General features: G+C 37.0%; 2 protein-coding genes across 2 annotated transcripts; both read right to left on the bottom strand.

Annotated features, from left to right (window-relative positions):
• Nucleotides 1-15,795: 15,795 nt before the first annotated feature.
• LOC109179066 (ATP-dependent DNA helicase PIF1-like) lies at nt 15,796-17,073 on the bottom strand. The gene has a single exon (XM_019328636.1). It carries the CDS (start codon nt 17,071-17,073, stop codon nt 15,796-15,798), a length of 1,278 nt encoding a protein of 425 aa, XP_019184181.1.
• A 92-nt stretch (nt 17,074-17,165) lies between these two features.
• On the bottom strand, nt 17,166-21,081 carry LOC109179072. The gene is made up of 9 exons (XM_019328641.1): nt 21,072-21,081; nt 20,887-21,024; nt 20,399-20,548; nt 20,225-20,296; nt 20,054-20,122; nt 19,527-19,968; nt 18,519-19,447; nt 18,068-18,305; nt 17,166-17,859 (listed from the first exon to the last, which is right to left on the bottom strand). Exons 1-9 carry the CDS (start codon nt 21,079-21,081, stop codon nt 17,166-17,168), a joined length of 2,742 nt encoding a protein of 913 aa, XP_019184186.1.
• Between the last annotated feature and the right edge of the window lie 210 nt (nt 21,082-21,291).

Raw genomic sequence — 21,291 nt, forward strand, 5'->3', positions numbered from 1 at the left:
AAAGGAATAGATAACCAAATGTGGACTTCCTCGTGTCCAAACACCCGGCAAAATCTGAATCTGTGTATCCTATCACCTCAAGGTGATCAGATCGCTTATAACTGAGCATGTACTCCTTTGTACCTTGCAAGTACCTTAATACCTTCTTTGCAGCCTTCCAGTGATCCATACCAGGATTACTTTGATAACGACCAAGCATCCCAACAGCAAAGCTAATGTCTGGTCGGGTACATGTTTGAGCATACATCAAACTCCCAACGACAGATGCATAAGGAATATTTTCCATTTCTTTACGCTCCAATTCATTCTTAGGGCATTGCATAAGGCTGAACCCTATCTCCCTTCTGAATTGGAGCAACTGATGTAGAGCATTTTTCCATTCTAAATCTTTCTAAGACTTTGTTAATATATGTTCTCTGAGACAATCCTAACACTCCTTGTGATCTATTACGAAATATTTCAATTCCAATCACAAGGGATGCATCACCCATATCTTTCATTTCAAAGTGCTTAGAAAGAAATTGCTTGGCCTCATGCATTAAACCAAGATCATTAGTAGCAAGCAAAATGTCATCGACATACAGAATCAAAAATATAAACTTGCTCCCACTGACCTTCAGATATATACACTGATTAACGGTGTTTTCCTTAAATCCAAAGGTCGTTACAGTATCATTAAACTTAAGATACCATTGTCGGGAAGCTTGTCTAAGTCCATATATCGATCTGTTAAGTTTACACACCTTGTGTTCCTTTCCTTCAATTGAAAAACCCTCAGGTTGGTTCATGTAAATTTCTTCTTCCAAATTTCCATTCAGAAAGGCGGTTTTCACATCCATCTGTTGTAGCTCTAAGTCATAATGAGCTACTAATGCCATAATTATTCTAAATGAATCTTTCTTCGAAACAGGTGAAAATGTTTCATTAAAATCAATACCACCCTTTTGAGTAAAACATTTGGCAACAAGTCTGGCCTTGTATCATTCGACATTCCCATTTGAGTCGTGTTTGGTCTTAAAAACCCATTTACAGCCAACTGGCTTACAACCTTTAGGCAATTCAACAAGATCCCATACTTCATTATGTTCCATTGATTTTAACTCATCTTTCATGGCTTCGACCCATTTAGAAGAATTAGGACTATTTATAGCATGTGAAAATGAAACTGGATCTTCATCAATACCAATGTCAAAATCTGATTCTTGAAGATAAACCACATAATCATCAGATATAGCAGGTCTCCTTTGTCTTTGAGATCTTCTTAATGCTACTTATGTAGGAATATCATTTGTGGGTTCATTGTTAACTTCATCATGGAGTGGTTGATCATTAATTTGTTGTTCAGGCAAGTGACTAAATTGTTCAACCGTTGCAGGATGAGCAATTTGAGTAACTCCAGGTAGAGTAATTTGTCGTACAGGAACAACAATTTGAGAAGAAGATATCAGAGAATCTTGCATTGTAACTTCTTTAAGTTCCACTTTTCATAGTTCAACGCTCCCACTTAGGTTATCATTCCCAATGAACTTGGCATTTCCAGTCTCAACAATTCTAGTAGTATGGCTAGGACAGTAGAATCTATACCCTTTAGATTTATCTGGATAACCAATGAAAAATCCACTAGTTGTTCTTGAGTCCAGTTTCTTTTCATGTGGATTATAAATGCATATCTCCGCTGGGCATCCCCAAACATGGAGGTGCCTTAAACTAGGTTTCCTTCCTGTCCACAGTTCAAATGGTGTTTTTGAAACTGCCTTACTAGGAACCCTGTTTAATAAATAGGCAACAGTTTTTAAAGCATATGTCCACAATGATAAGGGTAAAGAAGAATAACTCATCATACTTCTAACCATTTCCATCAATGTACGATTACGCCTTTCTGCAACGCCATTTTGTTGTGGCGTACCGGGCATTGTGTATTGAGCACAAATGCCACGTTTTTCAAGAAATTTAGCAAATGGACCTGGGCATTGGACTTTTCATGCAACAAATAGACATAACCATAACGTGAAAAATCATCAATAAATGTGATGAAATATTTTTCTTTTCCGAAAGTTGGGACATCAAAAGGTCCACATATATCAGTGTGTATAATTTCAAGGAGTTGTGTGCTTCTTGTGGCTACATTTTTATTTATGTGGTTTGAATGTTTTCCTTTAATACAATCCACACAAATACCGAGATCAGTAAAATCCAATTCAGGAAGGATTTCGTTCTTTAAAAGTCTTTGAATCCTTTCTTTAGATATGTGACCCAAACGTTTATGCCACAAGTAAGCTGATCTTTCATCCACTAAACTTCGTTTAGTTCCAATACAATGATGCAGGGTTAAAAGAGTTTCAGCAAAAAGATTGTCAAGCTTTAGTTTATACAAACCATCGAAAAGAATACCAGAACCAATAAAATGATTTTGCTTAAATAAACTGAAACAACCATTTCCAAACTTAAAGGAAAATCCATAAGAGTCCAGTTTTGACAAGGAAATTAAATTCCTAGAAACAGAAGGAACATAAAGATTTTTAAACAAATCCAAATGATTTCCAGTATCTAAAATTAAACGGTAAGTTCCAATGGCTTCTACTGGAGCTTTGACACGATTCCCCATGAACACAAATTTTTCATTTGGCTTTATGGTTTGGGTCATAAGGAATCCTTGCATAGTATTCGAAACATGAGTAGTGGAACCAGAATCTATCCACCAAGTATTATAAGGAACTTCAGTTAAATTTAATTCGAAACATACTGATATATAGGGTATACCTTTCTTTTCGAACCATGCCTTACGCTTAAGGCAATCTTTCTGAAAATGCCCAGATTTCTTACAGAAATGACACTTGTCATTCTTATGTTCCTTTTTGTGGATTTGAGAAGAGGAATCATTAGTCTTCATTGGTCCTTTCTTACCCATTTGATTCTTCTTTCCAAACTTCTTACCAGCCCTTGACTGACCCATGAGATTAATGGAGTGGATTCCTTGTCTCTTAAGCCTTGTTTCTTCTCGAGTTAGCATTTCATGCAATTCGAACACATTCCACTTATCTTTAATGGAATTGTAATTCACTTGGAATGTCTCATACTTAAGAGGCAAAGAATTTAAAATAAATTGTACAAGGAAAGTGTCATTCACGTCCATTCCCATGGACTTTAATTTTGCCGCTAAGCTCAACATCTCAGTGACATGATCATGCATGGAACACGAACCATCAAATTTCATGTTGGTTAGTTTACTCATAAGAGTGCCTGCTTGGGCCTTATCAGCACATTCAGAATGTGAATTTTCCTCCAAATGTTTTAACATATCCTTAGCACTGTCAAATTTGGGAATTGTGGACTTAATGTTGTTTCCAAGTGTCATTCGCATAAGCATTAAGCTGAGTTTATTCGATTTTTCCCATGCTTGGTGGAAAGTTACATCATCATCACTGCTATTATCATCAATAGCAGCGGGCTTGTCATTCAAGAGTGCTAGATCAAGATCCAAGACACCGAGGTGAAATTGGATTTGTTCATGCCACTCAGCAAAATTCAGCCCATTATACTTAACAATAGACGCAGCTTGCGAATGAATTGAAACACAACTAGATGCTGCAATGCATATAAAATACTCAAACATTAATTATATTTTAATACATAAATAGACAAACAGATTTAATCGACATAATCATAAACAATTAAGTACATTGAAGGTCTCCTTTGGGTGATCCAACAACATATAACTTTAAACATAATCCGATGCAAAAAAAATTTCATATAATTGGCCATTAAATAAATTATGACTGGACTTGTTTGCTATCTTTGGATATGCTGAACAACCCAATCAAATATAAATAATTAACCACTATTATGTTTATAATTATGAAATAATTGATCACCTTTGGGCGACTCTTAAATATTTCAAAATTATTAAACTTCAATTTACCCAATACTATAGAAAATAAAATCATGTTATCTCATTATAAGCATCACATAATCATGGGTAATTGAATTTTATTTAAATTTTATATCTATTAAAACTTTATAATTTGGCCACTTTGGTGACTAACAAATTAATCATAATTTGATACCAAGTTAAGTGGATATAATATAATACATAATATCATAAAATATCCACATACATAATTATCACTAATATGCAAGCCAAATGATTTGCTTCATTTAAATGGGTGGAGATCTAACACCTCACCTCAAGTTTGAAGGACGAGGTTCTAAACCACCATGCAAACCAATCATGTTGGCTTCAAAGAATCAAAATTAATCTACATACACAATTAACACATAATTAATTAACAAATTAATCTGCAATAATATTGCGGAAGCCATAAACACATGCACCATGATTTCTCATCCTTTAAAAAACCATGCTGCAAACATAATAATTATAAACATGTACAGTATAAGATACTTCATTAAGGTGCCTTAAAATTCTCATATTGTTTAATCATGTATGATCTAATCCATCTAATTAGAAAACATGATATTGTAAACAAATTAATTAATATTTCTGAGGAAACATATACTGCACATACGAAAAACTTAACATCATCAAATTACAGTACGAAATTCATAATATATATAAGCATACAGAACAACGAATGACACCCTCTTTTCTTTAGAAACTCATGCGGCAAACTGCCTTCATTTTCTTTTTCATAGAAGACCAACGACAAATTAGCAATGAATATACACCCCGCCTCACTCTCAATCATATTAACAAAAGTAAGTGATCTCCCCCACACTTATTCTTCACAACCTCACGCAGATTACAAGAATAATTCAAAATTTGCTCCACTAGTTATTCAGTTGGGTCAAGGCATTATTTTTAGATATAAAGGGCTTATAATGTGGTTCAAGATAAAGAAAAGAATGGCCATAAAGTTCAAAGTGGTTAGCAAAGGAAAATAAGTCATAGGACAAACTGGTTATTTGGCTAGTGAGGCTCAAGATCAAATAATGGCCTTAATCACACTTGAATCATGCATGGTCAAATTAGCTTTAAAAGAGAATCAAGGCAAGTTCTAGAGAAACAAAATTATGGAAGAAATCACACAATAGAAAGAAAATAAAACCGAAGTGTCAGTCAGTGGCTCAAAAACTCACGGGTTTATTGCTTACTTAATCTAGCCACTACATATCAAACAGGAGATGCTAACAAACTAATCACAACTTGCCATGCTATTTATTCAATCACGTTATGAATTTCAAGAAAAGAAAATATATATATTTTTTTCAAAATAATACTCTTTTTTTTCGCATAAAATAGTAGTAAAATATTTTTGAGAATTCTGAAATAAGAAAACAAATAATAAACTAAATCCCCTCCCCCACACTTATTACCAACATTGTCCCCAATGTTGAATAAAAATGCACAGAAAAATGGTTATTGAATGAGAATAGGGAATAAAAGAAAAAAGAATGGAACAAACACACCTTAGGTTGCCTCCCAAGCAGCGCCTTTGTTTATCGTCGTTGGCTCGACTTATGATATTTCTTTAAATTTTCATCGTCTTTTTGAGTACCTTCAATGATTATGAGTATTCAAAGAAACAGTCCCTTCATGCAGATTAGTACTCAAAGATTATTTATTATTTTTTCCTTTTTTTGCTTTCATTAGACGCAATTTCATCAAATTTAACACGCTTCAAAGAATAATCAACAAAAATTTCAAAATTATCATCACTAGGAGGTTTCATGGTATCATAAATATTAAGAGTCACAAGTTTATCATTGGAATCTATAGTAAGCATACCACTATGAATATCAATTCTAGTTCTGGTAGTTTTTAAAAATGGCCTTCCTAACAAAATTGTATTATTTTCCATATCAAGCACGTAAAAATCAGCTAGAAAAACCAAGTTATTAACTTCAACAATCAAATCCTCAATCACACCCCTAGGAAATGTAGTAGATCCATCAGCCAATTGAATTACAACACTAGTTTTATTCAGGGGTCCAAGATTTAAAGAATTATAAACAGAATATGGCATGACATTAATAGAAGCTCCTAAATATAACATAGCATTTTCAAGTTTCACACCACTTATCATGCACGGAATAGTAAACATACCTGGATCTTTGCACTTTTCAGGAAGATTGCTTGGACTAGACATAGAGACATTCTCTTGCACATTCACTTCTTCAACTCCTTTATTTTATTTATTTTTCAAAGTGCATAACTCTTTTAGAAAATTCGCATGGCGAGGTACTTTTTTCATAGAATCTAAAAATGGTTTATTAGCCTCACATTCACGAAATGTCTCATACAAATCATTATTTGATATTCCTCTTATTGGTTCTAAAATAGCTTGAGGAAATGGGGGTACTGGTTCATAATCAGAAAAAGAAGAAAGCTAACCTAGGGACTTCTCTTTATTATTGGCAATGTTACCTGCACTTATTTCCTTGTCTAAATCAACATTCTTTTCCAGCGACATACTTCTCACAGTAATTGCACTTACATTCTCTTTAGGATTAACAATCGTTTGAGAGGGTAATTTGCCAGAACTCTGTGCTTCCAACCGACTTACCTTAGTTGCTAGTTGGCCCATTTGTCTTTCCAAGTTTTGAATACTAGCATTTATTTCTTGAATACTAGCTCTTGTCTCTTGTTGGAATAGTTGTGTTTCTTGCTGAAACTGCAAAGTGTTAGTAGCAAGAGATTTAACAATACCTTCTAGATTCATACCTGAGCTAGAGCTTTGGGCTGGTTGTTGTCTTGAAGGAAATGGTTGTCTATACTACTGAATTTGGGAGAATTCTGAACAAACTGGTTCCCTTGTGAGTTCCCATAGCTATGGTTCGGGTGATCCCTCCATCCAGGATTATATTTATTAGAAAACAGATCATACTTACCCTGAGGTTGTCCAGGAAAACCTCCAGCCATGTTGACTTGTTCAATAGGTTTTTCTTGAAGAGTTGGGCAGGCATCAGTTTGGTGCCCAACTACCGAGCAAATTCCACATGCTTTTAAAGTTTGCATATTGCCTACTGCTAATTGACGAACAAGAGTAGTTAAACCAAAAATTTGTTGTTCAAGAGCAGAAATATTTACCTCATTCACTTGTTTAGACGGTTGGACAAGTCTATTCCCAAACTGTTGAGAATTTGCAGCCATGTTTGCAATTAGAGTTCTTGCAGCGTCTGGTGTCTTGTCAGGTAAAGCACCACCTCTTGCGGCATCAATCATGCTTCTATCCATTTAAAAAAGTCCTTCATAAAAGTATTGAATGAGTAATTGATCACTGATTTGATGGTGTGGGCAACTTGCACAAAGCTTTTTGAAACGCTCCCAATATTCATATAATGACTCTCCATTGTTTTGCCTTATACCACAGATTTCCATTCTAATGTTGGCCGCCCTTGAAGCTGAGAAATATTTTTCAAGAAACACTGTCTTCAAGTTATTCCATGTGGTGATGCTCCTAGAAGGTAGATAGTTAATCAATCCTTCGCTGAATCTTTCAACAAAAAAGGAAAGGCTCTCAACTTGATTTGTTCTTTAGTAACCCCTGTGGGTTTCATACTTGAACACACCACATGGAATTCCTTCAAGTGCTTGTGCGGATCTTCACCAACAAGTCCATGAAAAGAAGGCAAAAGATGAATTAACCCAGATTTTAATTCAAATTGTACATTAGCATCTAGAGCGGGAAAAGTGATGCATAAAGGTTGTTGATCTAAATTCGGAGCTCCAAACTCTTTTAAAGCCCGATTTTGAGCCATGGGTTCCTCTTCTAAATCAGAATTGGTAGAATCGGTAGCCAGATCAATAAACTCCAATTTCCACAAAGCTTGTTTCCTCCACATGCGTATAGTTCTTTCAATTTCTGGATCGTACGGCAAGATTTCTTGATTAGTAGATCGAGTTATAGGCATAAACCACGAAAAAGATTTCAGTGATTATGTAAAGGTAATGAAAGAAAAGATTTTTTTTTTTGATTTTTTTTGGGACAAATTAACGAGAAAAAAACAAAAAAAAAAAAACAAATAAATAATTAAATAAACACAAAATAAGCTAGAAAATATCCCCGACAACGGCGCCAAAATTTGGTGAGCTATCATAGGTTCCCAAATTAGAACCTTACAAACGTAGTAGCGGGAGTAAGGGTCGATCCCACGAGGAGTAACTTGTTTAACGTATGTGCTCAAATTAAAGGAAAGGGGGGTTTGGTATGAAAGTGATAATCAAAGTAAATAAACGAATAAAGCAATGAAAATAATATATTGAAAGCACTTATAATAGAAAACCTTGGTCAGTAAAGATCCACCACCGGAATTTAACACTGATCATTGATTCATAAAGTAATTAATATGCAGTTGAATATTTGTCGTGAAATTATTTCATTTCCGTTTTCCCTTAGTTGTAGGTAACTAAAGCACACGCGGTTTAATTACCCCTAACTACTAAATAATCTAAGACAAGCTCTATAGATTTAATTTAATAGCAGCAATATGAACTAGGAAAACCGACAAACTAAATAACAAAAGCACAAGCGGTTGCATTTAATTTAGGAAAATATTCTACCCGAGACCAATTATCACTAAGCCGTCAATTATTAACCTCAGTTGCTACTGAATATTAGAATAATTTGTTGCACAACATTAACTAATATAGCAAATAATTATATCAAATAAATAACTAGTAGGCCTCCCTAGCAATTAAATGATACAACTATTCAAATAACTTAGAAGAATATTTAATACTCAAATGCATAAAAACATATATAATAAAAATAAATAAATAGTCTTACAGCATAATCAATTCCGGGGCTTCAATTCACTAAACCAAGCTAACGAAATTAGCAACGAATAGACATTGATAACAGTTTTAAAGAATAATCGAGAGGAGAAGAATGAATGTTTTTCAATGCTATTGCCAACATCTATTTATATTATTTTCAGAATGTTTTTAACCACTCATTTTCCTATTTTTGCGCCGTGGGAATATGTCTTCGCAATTCCACTAGTTCTCTCCATAGCAATTTGCGCTGAATTGAAGTTGACGAAGTCGCTTGCTCCATTTGCCGCTGCTCCGCATGTACTGTACAAACTTAGGAAAGGAATTAAGTACATCCTTACAATAATAATGTTTCATTTGTTTCAAACGCTATGAAATGGGCCAACAACACTAAAAATAATAATTAAATTGTTAACTAATCATTTAATCACCAAAAACTTCAAGCGCGCAAAAGGTTGGGTTATGTCCCTCCTAATCCAGTGCATATTCTTATAAACAGGGCTGCAAGTAATTGTATCTCCGTGGATGGAAGTGAGTACGATCCAAAACTCACTCCTGCCAATGATAATGGGCAAGACAAAAAGAAGTCAGTTTTCGACTGAATGGGTAAGGCGGACTCTCGACGCTTAGTCTTTGATAGACTAGGGTCAAATCCTAAAGCCCCAAAGAGAAAGCCAATACATGATCGACTCGGAGTTATCCAAGTTATGAAAGACAATGCCAATCTTCCTGCTGAAGTGGAACCTTCCAAAAGGCTTAGAAGCATGATTCCTTCTCGTATGAGACGAGAAACATATATTCATGTTTCATGTGGTGAAGTCATGAAAGTCCAACCGAAGACCATTGTACACACTCGTGTACATAAAGAAGAAAATGAGGAAAGCATAGGCTCAAGTGATGATGTACCACCAACTACTCAGGGAGAGGTGGCGTCGTCGTTCCATATCACTTTATGTGATGAGACTCCTATTGAGGGAGAAGATGCAGAAGAGGCACCCTATGAGTTAGAAGAAGGGGTACAAGCCGTAGTAGATGAATTAAAAGAAGTTCATCTGGGAACTCCTGAAAATTCCCGTCCTATCTTCATTAGCGCACTCCTTTCTGATGAAGATGAAGAAATCTATGTCACATTGCGAAAAGAATATATTGATGTCTTTGCATGGACATACAAAGAGATGTCAGGGTTAGACCCAAAAGTAGCGGTGCACCGCTTGGTAGTGAAAAAGGGGTGCCGTCTGATTAAGCAAGCTCAACGACGCTTCCACCCTGAGCTCATTCCCTCGATTGAAACAGAAGTCAATAAGATTATAGAGGCTGGCTTCATTCGTGAAGTTAAATATCCAACCTAGATATCCAGCATTGTACCTATGCGCAAGAAGAATGGCCAGATCCGCGTGTACGTTGATTTTCGGGATCTCAATGTTGCATGCCCGAAAGATGAGTTCCCGCTTCCTATCACGGAGTTAATGATAGATGTCGTGACTGGGCATGAGATCCTGTCATTTATGGATGGCTCCTCCGGTTACAATCAAATTCGCATGGCGCCAGAAGATGAAGACCTAACAGCATTCCGAACGCCAAAAGGTATCAACTGCTACAAAGTAATGCCCTTTGGTTTGAAAAATGCAGGTGCTACATACCAAAGGGCTATGCAGACAATATTTGATGATATGCTTCATAAAATGGTCGAATGCTATGTAGATGACCTGGTTGTGAAGTTGAAACTGCGCACAAATCACTTGGTGCATTTAAGGCAAGTCTTCGACCGCCTACGGAAGTTTCAACTCAAAATGAACCCCTTTAAATGTGCCTTCGGGGTTGCTGCTAGAAAGTTCCTCGGGTTTACTGTTCGACACAGGGGCATCGAGATCGAGTAAGCCAAAATCGACGCCATAATGAAGATGCTTGAGCCAAGAAACCTTCATGAGCTTAAAAGCTTACAAGGGAAGTTGGCTTACATCCGAAGGTTCATATCAAACCTAGCAGGAAGATGTCAACCGTTTAGTCAGTAAGGGTATTCCGTTCATATGGGATGAGGCATGCAAGAACGCATTCCAGAGTATCAAGTCATACTTGATGAAGCCACCTGTGCTAACCGCTCCTATTCATGGTCGCCCACTAATCCTCTATATCTCCGCCCAAGATAGTTCTGTGGGCGCCTTGCTTGCTCAGGAAAACGACAAGGGGAAAGAGAATGCCCTCTACTATCTTAGTAGAATGATGACCCCGGACGAGTTAAAGTACTCCCCAATTGAAAAGCTATGTTTGGCACTGGTATTCGCCATCAAAAAACTTAAGCACTACTTTGAGGCTCATACCATCCGGCTTGTTTCCAAAGCGAACCCGGTGAAGTATGTTATGGTGAAGGTCGTGCTCTCCAACCGCCTTGCAAGGTGGTACTTATTGTTTCAACAATTTGAAATCATCTATGTGCCGCAGAAGTCTGTCAAGGGGCAAGCCTTAGCCGATTTCCTAGAAGATCACCCAATAACTGCTGAATGGGAGCTGCCTGATGAAGATGTGCTTGTTAGTGAAGTCCCACCCCCATGGAAAATGTACTTTGATGGAGCTTCGCATAGAGAAGGGGCAGGTGCTGGAGTTGTCTTCGTCACTCCAGAAGGCGAGGTGTTGCCATATTCATTCACCTTGACCGAGAAATGTTCAAACAACGTTGCTGAGTACCAAGCATTGATACTTAGGCTCGAAATAGCGGCTGACATGAAGCAACTGAGAATTAACATTTATGGAGATTCAAAGTTGATCATAAACCAAGTGTTGGGTCTATATGAAGTGAAAAAGGCGAAGTTAGTCCCATATAACAACTATGCAAAGATACTCATGCAATGGTTAGGGGACGTCACAATTGAACACGTACCGAGGAAAGAAAACAAGCATGCTGACGCCTTAGTCGCATTGGCTTCAACTATTGCTCATCCTGCAGCCCGAGTACAAGTATGTCAAAGGTGGGTAGTTCCGCCAATCTTCAATGAAGATGGCTCAGTTGATGAAATTGTTGAACTCCCTACTGCCTCAGTTTATGATATAGGCAAAGACGACTGGAGGCAACCACTGGTTGACTACCTCACTGATGGAAAGTTACCCGAAGATCCGTGTAAGAGGGTGGATATAAAGCGTTGAGTTCCTCGCTTCATCTACTATAAAGAGACGTTGTATCGTCGTTCATTCGAGGGAGTCTTTCTCCGATGTCTAGGGGAAGAGGAAGTTTTACAAGCTATGCAAGAAGCTCATTCTGGGGTTTGCGGTGCACATCAATCCGGTCCCAAGTTACATTTCCATATTAAGCGAATGGGCTATTATTGGCCTACAATGGTAAAGGATTGCACAGACTACGCTCGAAGGTGTCAAGCTTGTCAATATCATGCAAACTTTATCCATCAACCACCAGAACCTCTACACTCAACAGTTGCATCTTGGCCATTTGATGCTTGGGGACTTGATGTGGTTGGCCCAATTACGCCTAAGTCATCTGCAGGGCATGCATACATATTAGCTTCCACCGACTACTTTTCAAAGTGGGCGGAAGCTGTGGCATTGAAGGAGGTGAAGAAAGAAAATGTTGCAGACTTTCTTCGTGTCCACATTGTCTATCGATTTGGTATCCCGCGATATATCTTAACAGATAACGGGAAGCCCTTTGACAACAAGTTGATGGACAAGATCTGCAAGCTTTTTGACTTTAAGCAGCGAAACTCATCAGCTTACTATGCAGCTGCTAATGGCCTTGCTGAAGCTTTTAACAAGACCCTATACAATTTGTTGAAGAAAGTGGTCTCAAAATCGAAAAGGGACTGGCATGACAGAATGGAAGAAGCCTTGTGGGCGTATAGAACAACATACCGCACACCTACTCAAAGCACTCCATACTCTTTGGTGTATGGTGTAGAAGCGGTCCTGCCTCTAGAGCGCCAAATACCTTCCTTAAGGTTAGCTATACAAGAGGGCCTTACTGATGAAGAAAATGCTAAGTTACGCCCGGCTGAGTTAGAAGCCTTGGATGAAAAACGTCTGCAAGCGCAACAAAGCTTGGAGTGCTATCAAGCTCGCATGTCAAGAGCTTTTAACAAAAGGGTAAGTCCTAGCTTTTCATAGGCCCATCATTGTAAAAAAAAAAAAAAAAAAAAAAAAAAAAAAAAAAAAACCCGCCACAAGTTCACTTCAAGGTGGGATGGTCCCTACGTGATTCTAGAAGTTTACATCGGTGGAGCTTATAAGCTGATTAGTGAAGATGGTTTGAAGATCGGTCCGATTAATGGAAGGTTCCTAAAGCTTTACCACCCTTAAACTTGGGGTTTCAACACAAGTCATGAAGATGTGATGAATGACTGATCCACCAAAAATGCAGCACGTGGTTAAACTTTTAATGCATCTCGCTTTGTCTATGGGTGGGCCCAAATCATAGACGCTCCTGGCCCGCATGAGTCTAAACTGTGAACGGCTCTACTTTGTAAAAAAAAATCATTTGAACTACGTTTGACTTGATCTCCTTGATAGGAGTACGTAGGCAGCTTAGAATCAAATTATATAAGTTCAGTCATAACAGAAACAAGTCCAATTTATGTTGCAAGAGTGGTTTATCAAGACAATCATTCAATGGGTCAAAGCAAAGATGTACAAGTTATTGCTAAAAGACAATGAGAAGCACTCAATTATCAAGAGCTAAGGAACGAAACAGCAATAGTCTTGCAACCAAAAAGAAAAATGACTAAAGGAAAAATAACATCAGTCGATGAAAAACTTAAAGGTAAGAATGTCATCTTTACATGCCTCTAAGCTTCTCTTGGCCTCATTCAAGCTCTCCCCATCTTTTGGAGTCAACAGAGTCAACCCTTAAATGAGAGAGACTTCTACCTTGGCATTTGGGACTGAATTCGCCTCAGAAGCGATAGAAGTGTCATAATCACAGCCATAGGGGCAAACCCTTCATGAAATTTTAAAGGAAAGAAGCTACAATTTTAAAGGAAAAAAGCTACAGGATACTCTCTAGCACGAGTCGAAACTGCCTCATCTTGTAAGACTCCTGGCACGAGTCGAAACTGCCTCATATCTTTTCAAGACTCCTTTGATGCATATTATATATATATGTACTCAAGCAAACATTAATTGTGCATGTGTATATATATTATATATGTTAGGTACGTGATATAGACAAAAATATGGAAAGCAAACATGGATGATGTACATATGCGCACCAACGTCACTAAGCGTATATTATGTGCGTACATATGTATATATATGATAGGCAAAGTGAAAATGCCAAACATATATATATATCGTATACATATATATACAGTCGCATGGACTAGTGGAGTAATATATATATATATATATACACATGGGCAACATATATATATTATGTATACATATACACTGCTACACGAAAAATAAGGGCAAAGTGAAAAGCAAATATATATTATATATGGTATATTCACAGCAAACATACATTATGCATGTGCATATATATTATATACGTATATATGTGCACAAGAGAAATAAAGTGTGTGAGATATATGTACATAATCCATGCAAGGCATATAGGTATATTATATGAATATATATATGGAGGCACACAAACTGACAAACAGTGGAGCATCATTAAAAGCAAATCAAAGGACACGCAAAGTAGAGGAAACACATTAAACCGCGTGAAGCATTAAACGTAGTTGGCAGCCATATGCATTTTGCACCCACAACTTGCAACATGGCAAAGCAAACAAAATATACGTTATATATACACTGACACACGCAGGAAAAATAAAACTCCAACAGACACGTAGAAAAAGAAGGGTAGAAAGCACCTTGTTTTGTCATATCGGAGAGATGGTCAAATGGGGCGTAATCAAGTCTTAAATCTGTGAAAGAATTCCCGTGGAATTCACCGTATCCATGGCGTTGTCGAAGTTGCCATAGTTTCCAGCGTCCAAAGCTTGTAGAGTTCTTCCGTCTTCTCCATCGTAAGTGCGATGAGAATAGAGAAGCATCGAGAGTTTTAGCAGCGTAGCTGCGTCCATAGCAATGATGAGTCCCTACGGCAATAGTGCCTATGGCAGCAGCAGAGGCGTGCCTGAGCGAGTGGCCATGGAATCAAGTCAAGGCTTGGAGAGATCTTCCCCTGCGAAGGCATCCCTATGTCGTAGGACAACGGCAATGTGGCGGAGCACATGCCCGCAATCAATCGGCAATGTGGCGGAGCACATGCCCGCAATCAGTCCTCCGGCAACAGTTCTATCGGAAGCTTCACATGCAGAACCAAGAAAGAGAAAAGAAGGAAAAGAATAGTTTTATTGTTATATACTTTTGTTACAAAGATTACCAGTAACCTCAACATATATATAATAAAGATAAAAGTATTGTAACTTCCTAGGATAAGGAAAGAACATAAAAGTCCTTTATTCTATAATGCTAGAATTTAGGAATGAATTGATGCATGATTTTTGGAGTCTAATATTTATGAATGAATTGCTGCATGATTTTTGGAGTCTAATACCCTCCATAAACTGGAGCATGGAGTGTAAGTCATTCCTACTTAATACAAGATCTTCAGAACACATGTTTTTCACATACAGTAAAATAGCTTTCTGGGAACATATCTGGCTCCATTGTTTTCCCGTAGTTGCTTGAGTTAGAAACTTGGTTTCTCCCTCCAGACCTTTAACATTCACTTAATCTAATTCTCTGATGGGGAGAGTTTTAGTTCTTAGAGAGGTTGGGGAGAGGACCAGAGTCTCATATATGAAATATAAATAATAATACGTTCCATCAACGTAAACCTGATGATATGCAGTTGAAACTGCAATCTTATCTTCTTAACTGGCCAATCACAAGATTATCTTCATTATTAAATTATAAATAAATATTTAATTATGAGCCACAATAAATTATAATGAACCATAGAATAATAATAATTATTATTATTATTCTAACATTCTCCCACTTGGCTCATAAGTCATAAATTTAATAATGAACTTGAAACATAATATGCATAGTATAAGTTAATTCCTTCGTTATATTGGTCAGAACATAAGTCATCGTTAAGTTAGAAATTAATAAGAATCATACCTTGTATCGTTGCATAATCCTAGTGTGTGATCAATATTTCTCAAAAGCATAACAGGTGACCCAACTTTTAATGTCAAAGCATGATTTGGTACTCCAGAACATCTAAGGCCATTCAAGAATTCTGGAGTGTGCAAATCTGCTAACATATCAACATTTGAATTTGATTTACAAACGGAATCACAACTCAAATATGTCTGTCCGTCAGCCGGATTATGGTCATTCATGTATTCGTTAATGCTATCTACGACATCCAATGTTGGAGCCAAAATTGCACTATCATTGAGGTATAACAGATCAACCATCCCTTGTCTAAAATTCGGGAAGGTGCTATCAACAATTGTGGCAATAGGGTCATCCTCACACTCGAGCAATAAACGTTCTGGAATTGTAATATCTGACCCACCATCAAATTGAATAACGATCGTTCCATCACCTATATTAGCTATACATTTTGCAAAGTCGTCGATCTCTCGACACTCGATTTCTGACTGTACACTTCTTAGTCGTAGATTCTTAGTCAGTCGCAATACTTTGTAGGATTTCCATAGATATGAGGAGCTAATGCTAGCATGGACAATATCCTGTCTAGTACCCTTCGGAATGACTGGTAAAATTTGTCTGAAATCTCCACCTAGCACCACTGTTTTACCACCAAATGTCATGTCATAACTCCTTGGATTTTGGAAACGCATCAAATCTCTCATAGTTCGATCTAGGGCTTCAAAACAAAATTTGTGCATCATTGGAGCTTCATCCCATATGATCAACTTGCTTTGCCCAATAAGCTCGGCCAGCTGACTGCCGTGACTTATATTGCAGGTTGAATCTTCATTAACAGAAATCGGTATGGCAAATCGAGAATGTGCAGTTCTGCCTCCTGGTAATAAAAGCGACGCTATACCGCTGGATGCAACATTTAACACTATCTCTCTTTTAGACCTTAGTGCGGAAGACAATGCACGCCACAAAAAAGTCTTTCCAGTACCTCCATAACCGTAAACGAAGAATAAACCTCCTAACTGGCCATCAATATCGGTTAACACCTCATTGTATATTACCTTTTGCTCATCAGTTAATTGACTTACCAACTCCATGTTCTCTTTCTCTTGTTCCAAACAGTCGTATGCTAATTCCTCCTGTATAAACCTGTTCGATATAATATGTAATGCAGTACAGCATGCAGCAGGCATTTCAGGATAGTCCTTCAAACTCTTTCCATGAATAGATAATAGTTTTTCAATCTCCACTAAAGCAAAGTTCATTTTATGCGATCGCTCAACACAAAATCTGCATAATGTTATATAGATTTTAATATTTAACATCCCTAGATTTAATTTAACTTTATATGGTGATATCAATATAACGAAAAGTAGTGGTGGAATGTATGAGTACCTCTATTGTGCAATTGTTTTCGGATATTGAATTGTGCATCATCTGACAAATGTGGCCACACAGCATACCAAACGGTCTCATGTTTACCCATGCAACTGCTCATTAGCAATGTAACAAATAGTCTCCTCAGTTGATCTGTTGACGCCCAATGACTGGCTTCTTCAACTGCATCAACATATTCGTTATCATCATCAACTAAACCTCTTGCATAACACGCGTCTCGAAATGAGTCATAGATGACACCATTTACAGTCCTGATATCTTCAAAACTTGTAGGCCCACGTATTTTATTCAAGAGATACCTCAAATAAAATATTTCGCCAGTAGCTGGGGGAACATAAAATATCTGACCAATTGAGAAACCTTTTTTCCTTAGTTGCCATTTTCGGACGTCTTTCTTCCAAACGAATTTTGTGGGCATTTCAACATAAGTTAGCTCTCTTGCATTTGGGAAAGTTTTATTCGCTTCAAACCATTCTAAGAACATGTTTTGTGCTATTGTTGGTCTATTTACAATGTTCTCGACAGGATCGTCATATGAAAATATCACGCTTTGTTGATTTGGAAGGTGAAAGCTTAACCTTTCAACTGAAGGCGCCCTAAGTTGTATATCAAAACCAAACAAACGCCAAACTGCTTCACATGGTGATATGTACCTACAATCGTAATACATATTGATCTCATCTATTGCTTTCCCCTTTTTCTTCATCACTGGTTGTGTTGTAGAATTCTGCAGTTACTCTGTCATGACCCTTGTTAACGTACTTGAACAGGTACTTGATTGAGCGTGACTGGTTGCACCACTCCACATTTATGTGAGCCTTATACTTAAGCAATAAATGTCTGTTGTGTGGTACAACATACCTGTTGTCCAATGCGATCCCGTTCTTTGTAACTATATTGCCGTTGTCTCTCCTTCTATATACCGGGTACCCATCAGCATCAAATGTAGAACTCTCAACAAATCTCTTAGGAAAATGTTTCGAGCATCGTGCATTTACCATACATGGAGAATTTGTCCTTGCTTTTCCACATGGCCCATGCATCATAAATTCCTCCACCCCTTTGTAATATTGCACATCTGTCTTTTCATCTGGTATCTCTGCAGAAATTATTTTATCTAGCGTAACAACATCACTAACATCTTGATTCTTTCCCAAAAAAAGCAATATATGAGCATGAGGGAGACCCCGCTTTTGGAACTCAATTGTATATATAACTGTAACATAAACAAAAAAAAAAAAAAAAAAAAATCAACGTATGGTAATTTTCTTAATTGTAAACACATGAATGTGAACTTAAACTAAAATATTACCTCCAGCAACAGAGCCAAAAAGTTTATTCTTTCGACAATCAGTAATCAAAGAATCCAACTTCATCTTGAACAAACGGCAGATTATGTCAGGTCGGTCTTCGGCTTTCAACCTGCGATCTTTTAGAAAACGTTGTACCTCAGGCCACTTTGGGTTGCATGTAAATGTTATAAATAGATCCGGATAACCAATCCATCTACATATTGCCATTGCATCTTGGTAGTTTTGTATCATGTACCGAGCACCACCTGTGAAACTTGAGGGTAGTATTATTCTTCGACCTTGTGCTGCAGGGTTTACTTCACCCCTGGTTAAAGCATCAGTCAATCCACTGTATGATTCACATCTTAAGCTTTTTTGATGTGTCCTGATATAAATGAGTCTTCCAGACTCCACCATCGTGTATGCATCTACCACAAACTGTTGTAACAGGCGCTTTGCAAATAGCAACGTACTGGTAATAGAATCTCTTGTCTGTAACCGATAGCAGAAATACTCCCTGTGACTAATCCTATGTCGACCACCGGCTGAACGACTGCTATGTACGTTAGAGAATGCAATGTTTTCCCGATATCCATCTTCACCATATGGAAACAACAGGGGGTATTGCAGTGGGAGGTATGAAGGATTTAATTCACTAATTCTTTGCAATTGCCCACCTTTAGCTTGAACAACAATATCATGCTCACCAATATTGGTATCCAGATCTCCAACTATTAACGCTGCTACTTCAGACACTTGAGGCAGGTTGTATGTCCTTGCATCTTTAGTGCGTTTCCCTAATAACTTTATTTTGACTTCAGCGCATGGGTTACTATCAAGCTCAGATCTAGCCATCCGAAAAGACTGAACCAAAACATTATTTTGATCCAACTCATTCTGAATGACATTCACTATTTCTACGTGAATGTCATCTTGATCAACTCTACCCCTACAATCACGCATCAATGCATTGCTAAGCTGATAGATAAAATATCACATTTTAATTGGAAAAAAAGTTCTATGCTTACCTCACAGCCTTTATACGGTTGTTCTTTTCATTTGCCGTATCGTATATGTACAACTGAGCAAAATGTGGTTCTTTTCCGTCTTCTGGTAGGAAACTGCCCATTAAGTGATAGTTTTGACCACTTAACCTGAACACAGGTGGTGCTCCGCCCTTGTTCAAGCTCTTGTCTATCTTTCCGCCCATTGATGTGAAGCAAAACATGGCGTTGTATGTTCTGATGTCCTGGAGGAATTTTTTTGATAATTCATCATTGCCAAAAAATAGGTCAAATATACCTTTAGGTGGCAACGCATTCTCCTGTAACTTAATCTTGCCATTGTTGCAGCACAATGGAAACATCGGTGGACCTTTAGAGGAATAGTTTTTCTTCCTTTCCTCGACCCAAAACAACGCCCCACAATGGACACAACTATTGCTTGCATCACCGAAATCATAATACTCTTCTGCAAACAAATTGTTGTTTAAATATTCTTCCAAAAAAAGTGTACATGCATCGCTATGTTTAAATATGTATACGAACAAAAATACCATTTGCATGAATAGAGGATGTTCTGGTATCGAAGTTATGCGTTTCATCGTCAATTGTTATGTTTAAATCTGTATACGAACGAAAAAAATTTAATTAACTAATGAAATGTGCAAGTGTTAAATTTGACTATGGTAGCGTTCGTTACGAAAAGATACAGGTCGTAAGAGTACCTGGTATGCACGGGTTTGGCATTGGACTGCGTAAAGGGATAGATTCCTCATCGTCAATCGGAATGTTTAAATCTGAATATATAAACATTACTATAAATGAATATGAACTGAACGACATCGTTCAATTTGAGTTTAGTATAATTCGTTAAAAACATATTTGGTTAGTAATGTTACCTGGTATGGCGTCATTGCGAATTTGTAGACGTAAAGGGACAGACTCCTCTTCAAAGGCTGATAGCAAATCTCTTTGAATTACATGTCCTTCTTCAATTGCCGAACCATGTATTGTTTTACCAATATGAACTTGACGTGGTGATCTACAACCTAAATTTAATACAATATTCAAATTAACAAATATACCTATCTTTTAAATGTTTTAAGATTATATAACATATTAGTCTACGACGTTACCAGTTAAGCACGACTTAGGTACGGTGGATATTGTGTTTTGTTTCACTTCAAGAACAATTCCTTGCCGGTTGGAAGAAATTACGTGTGTTTGGGAAGAACCTACTGTAATCATATGTAATTCATAAACATTAATATGCCTTATATAATATTAATACAACCAAATAATTTGACAATAATATTCGATCATAATATAATAAACAGGATATGTACATTCACAAATAATGTATACCACTCAATTGTAGATGATTTACCGTTTGTGATATTACTCAATGGTGTGATATTTTCAGTCAAACACCCTGCAATTGAAGGACGTGTTCGGCGCAATGGTGTAGGTTGCTCTACATTATGCGAATCATTACTTGTTGCTGGTGAAGTCAAGCAAGTATTCTCTGTGAAATAGAATAACAAATTATAAAAATAAAAATTATGACATTACGTAAATTCATATCACATCACATAACCTAATAAAATTGAAATTGAACCACATAAACTTGTAAATGATATAAATCACGTTCAAATTAAAAGACAAAATATTTGTTGTTCCATCAATTTACTGATAATGTGTAGTATTCATTGTATTAAAATAACATAAGTAGCAAATTTATAAATTAAGTACACATAACATAATAAGTTAACAAAATTCGAAAGTTTGCCAA

The sequence above is a fragment of the Ipomoea nil genome, unplaced genomic scaffold (assembly GCF_001879475.1).
Source record: "Ipomoea nil cultivar Tokyo-kokei standard unplaced genomic scaffold, Asagao_1.1 scaffold0179, whole genome shotgun sequence".
Classification (NCBI taxonomy): Eukaryota; Viridiplantae; Streptophyta; class Magnoliopsida; order Solanales; family Convolvulaceae; genus Ipomoea; species Ipomoea nil.

Excerpts from the sequence above, each read along its gene's own strand:
- LOC109179066 (XM_019328636.1), bottom strand. The coding sequence starts at position 17,073 with ATGAACTTTGCTTTAGTGGAGATTGAAAAACTATTATCTATTCATGGA.
- LOC109179072 (XM_019328641.1), bottom strand. Across the intron at positions 20,549-20,886 it reads ATTGAGTAATATCACAAACG|GTTGTAGATCACCACGTCAA; the intron begins GTAAATCATCTA and ends TATTAAATTTAG. Across the intron at positions 20,123-20,224 it reads GCCAAACCCGTGCATACCAG|ATTTAAACATAACAATTGAC; the intron begins GTACTCTTACGA and ends GTTCGTATACAG.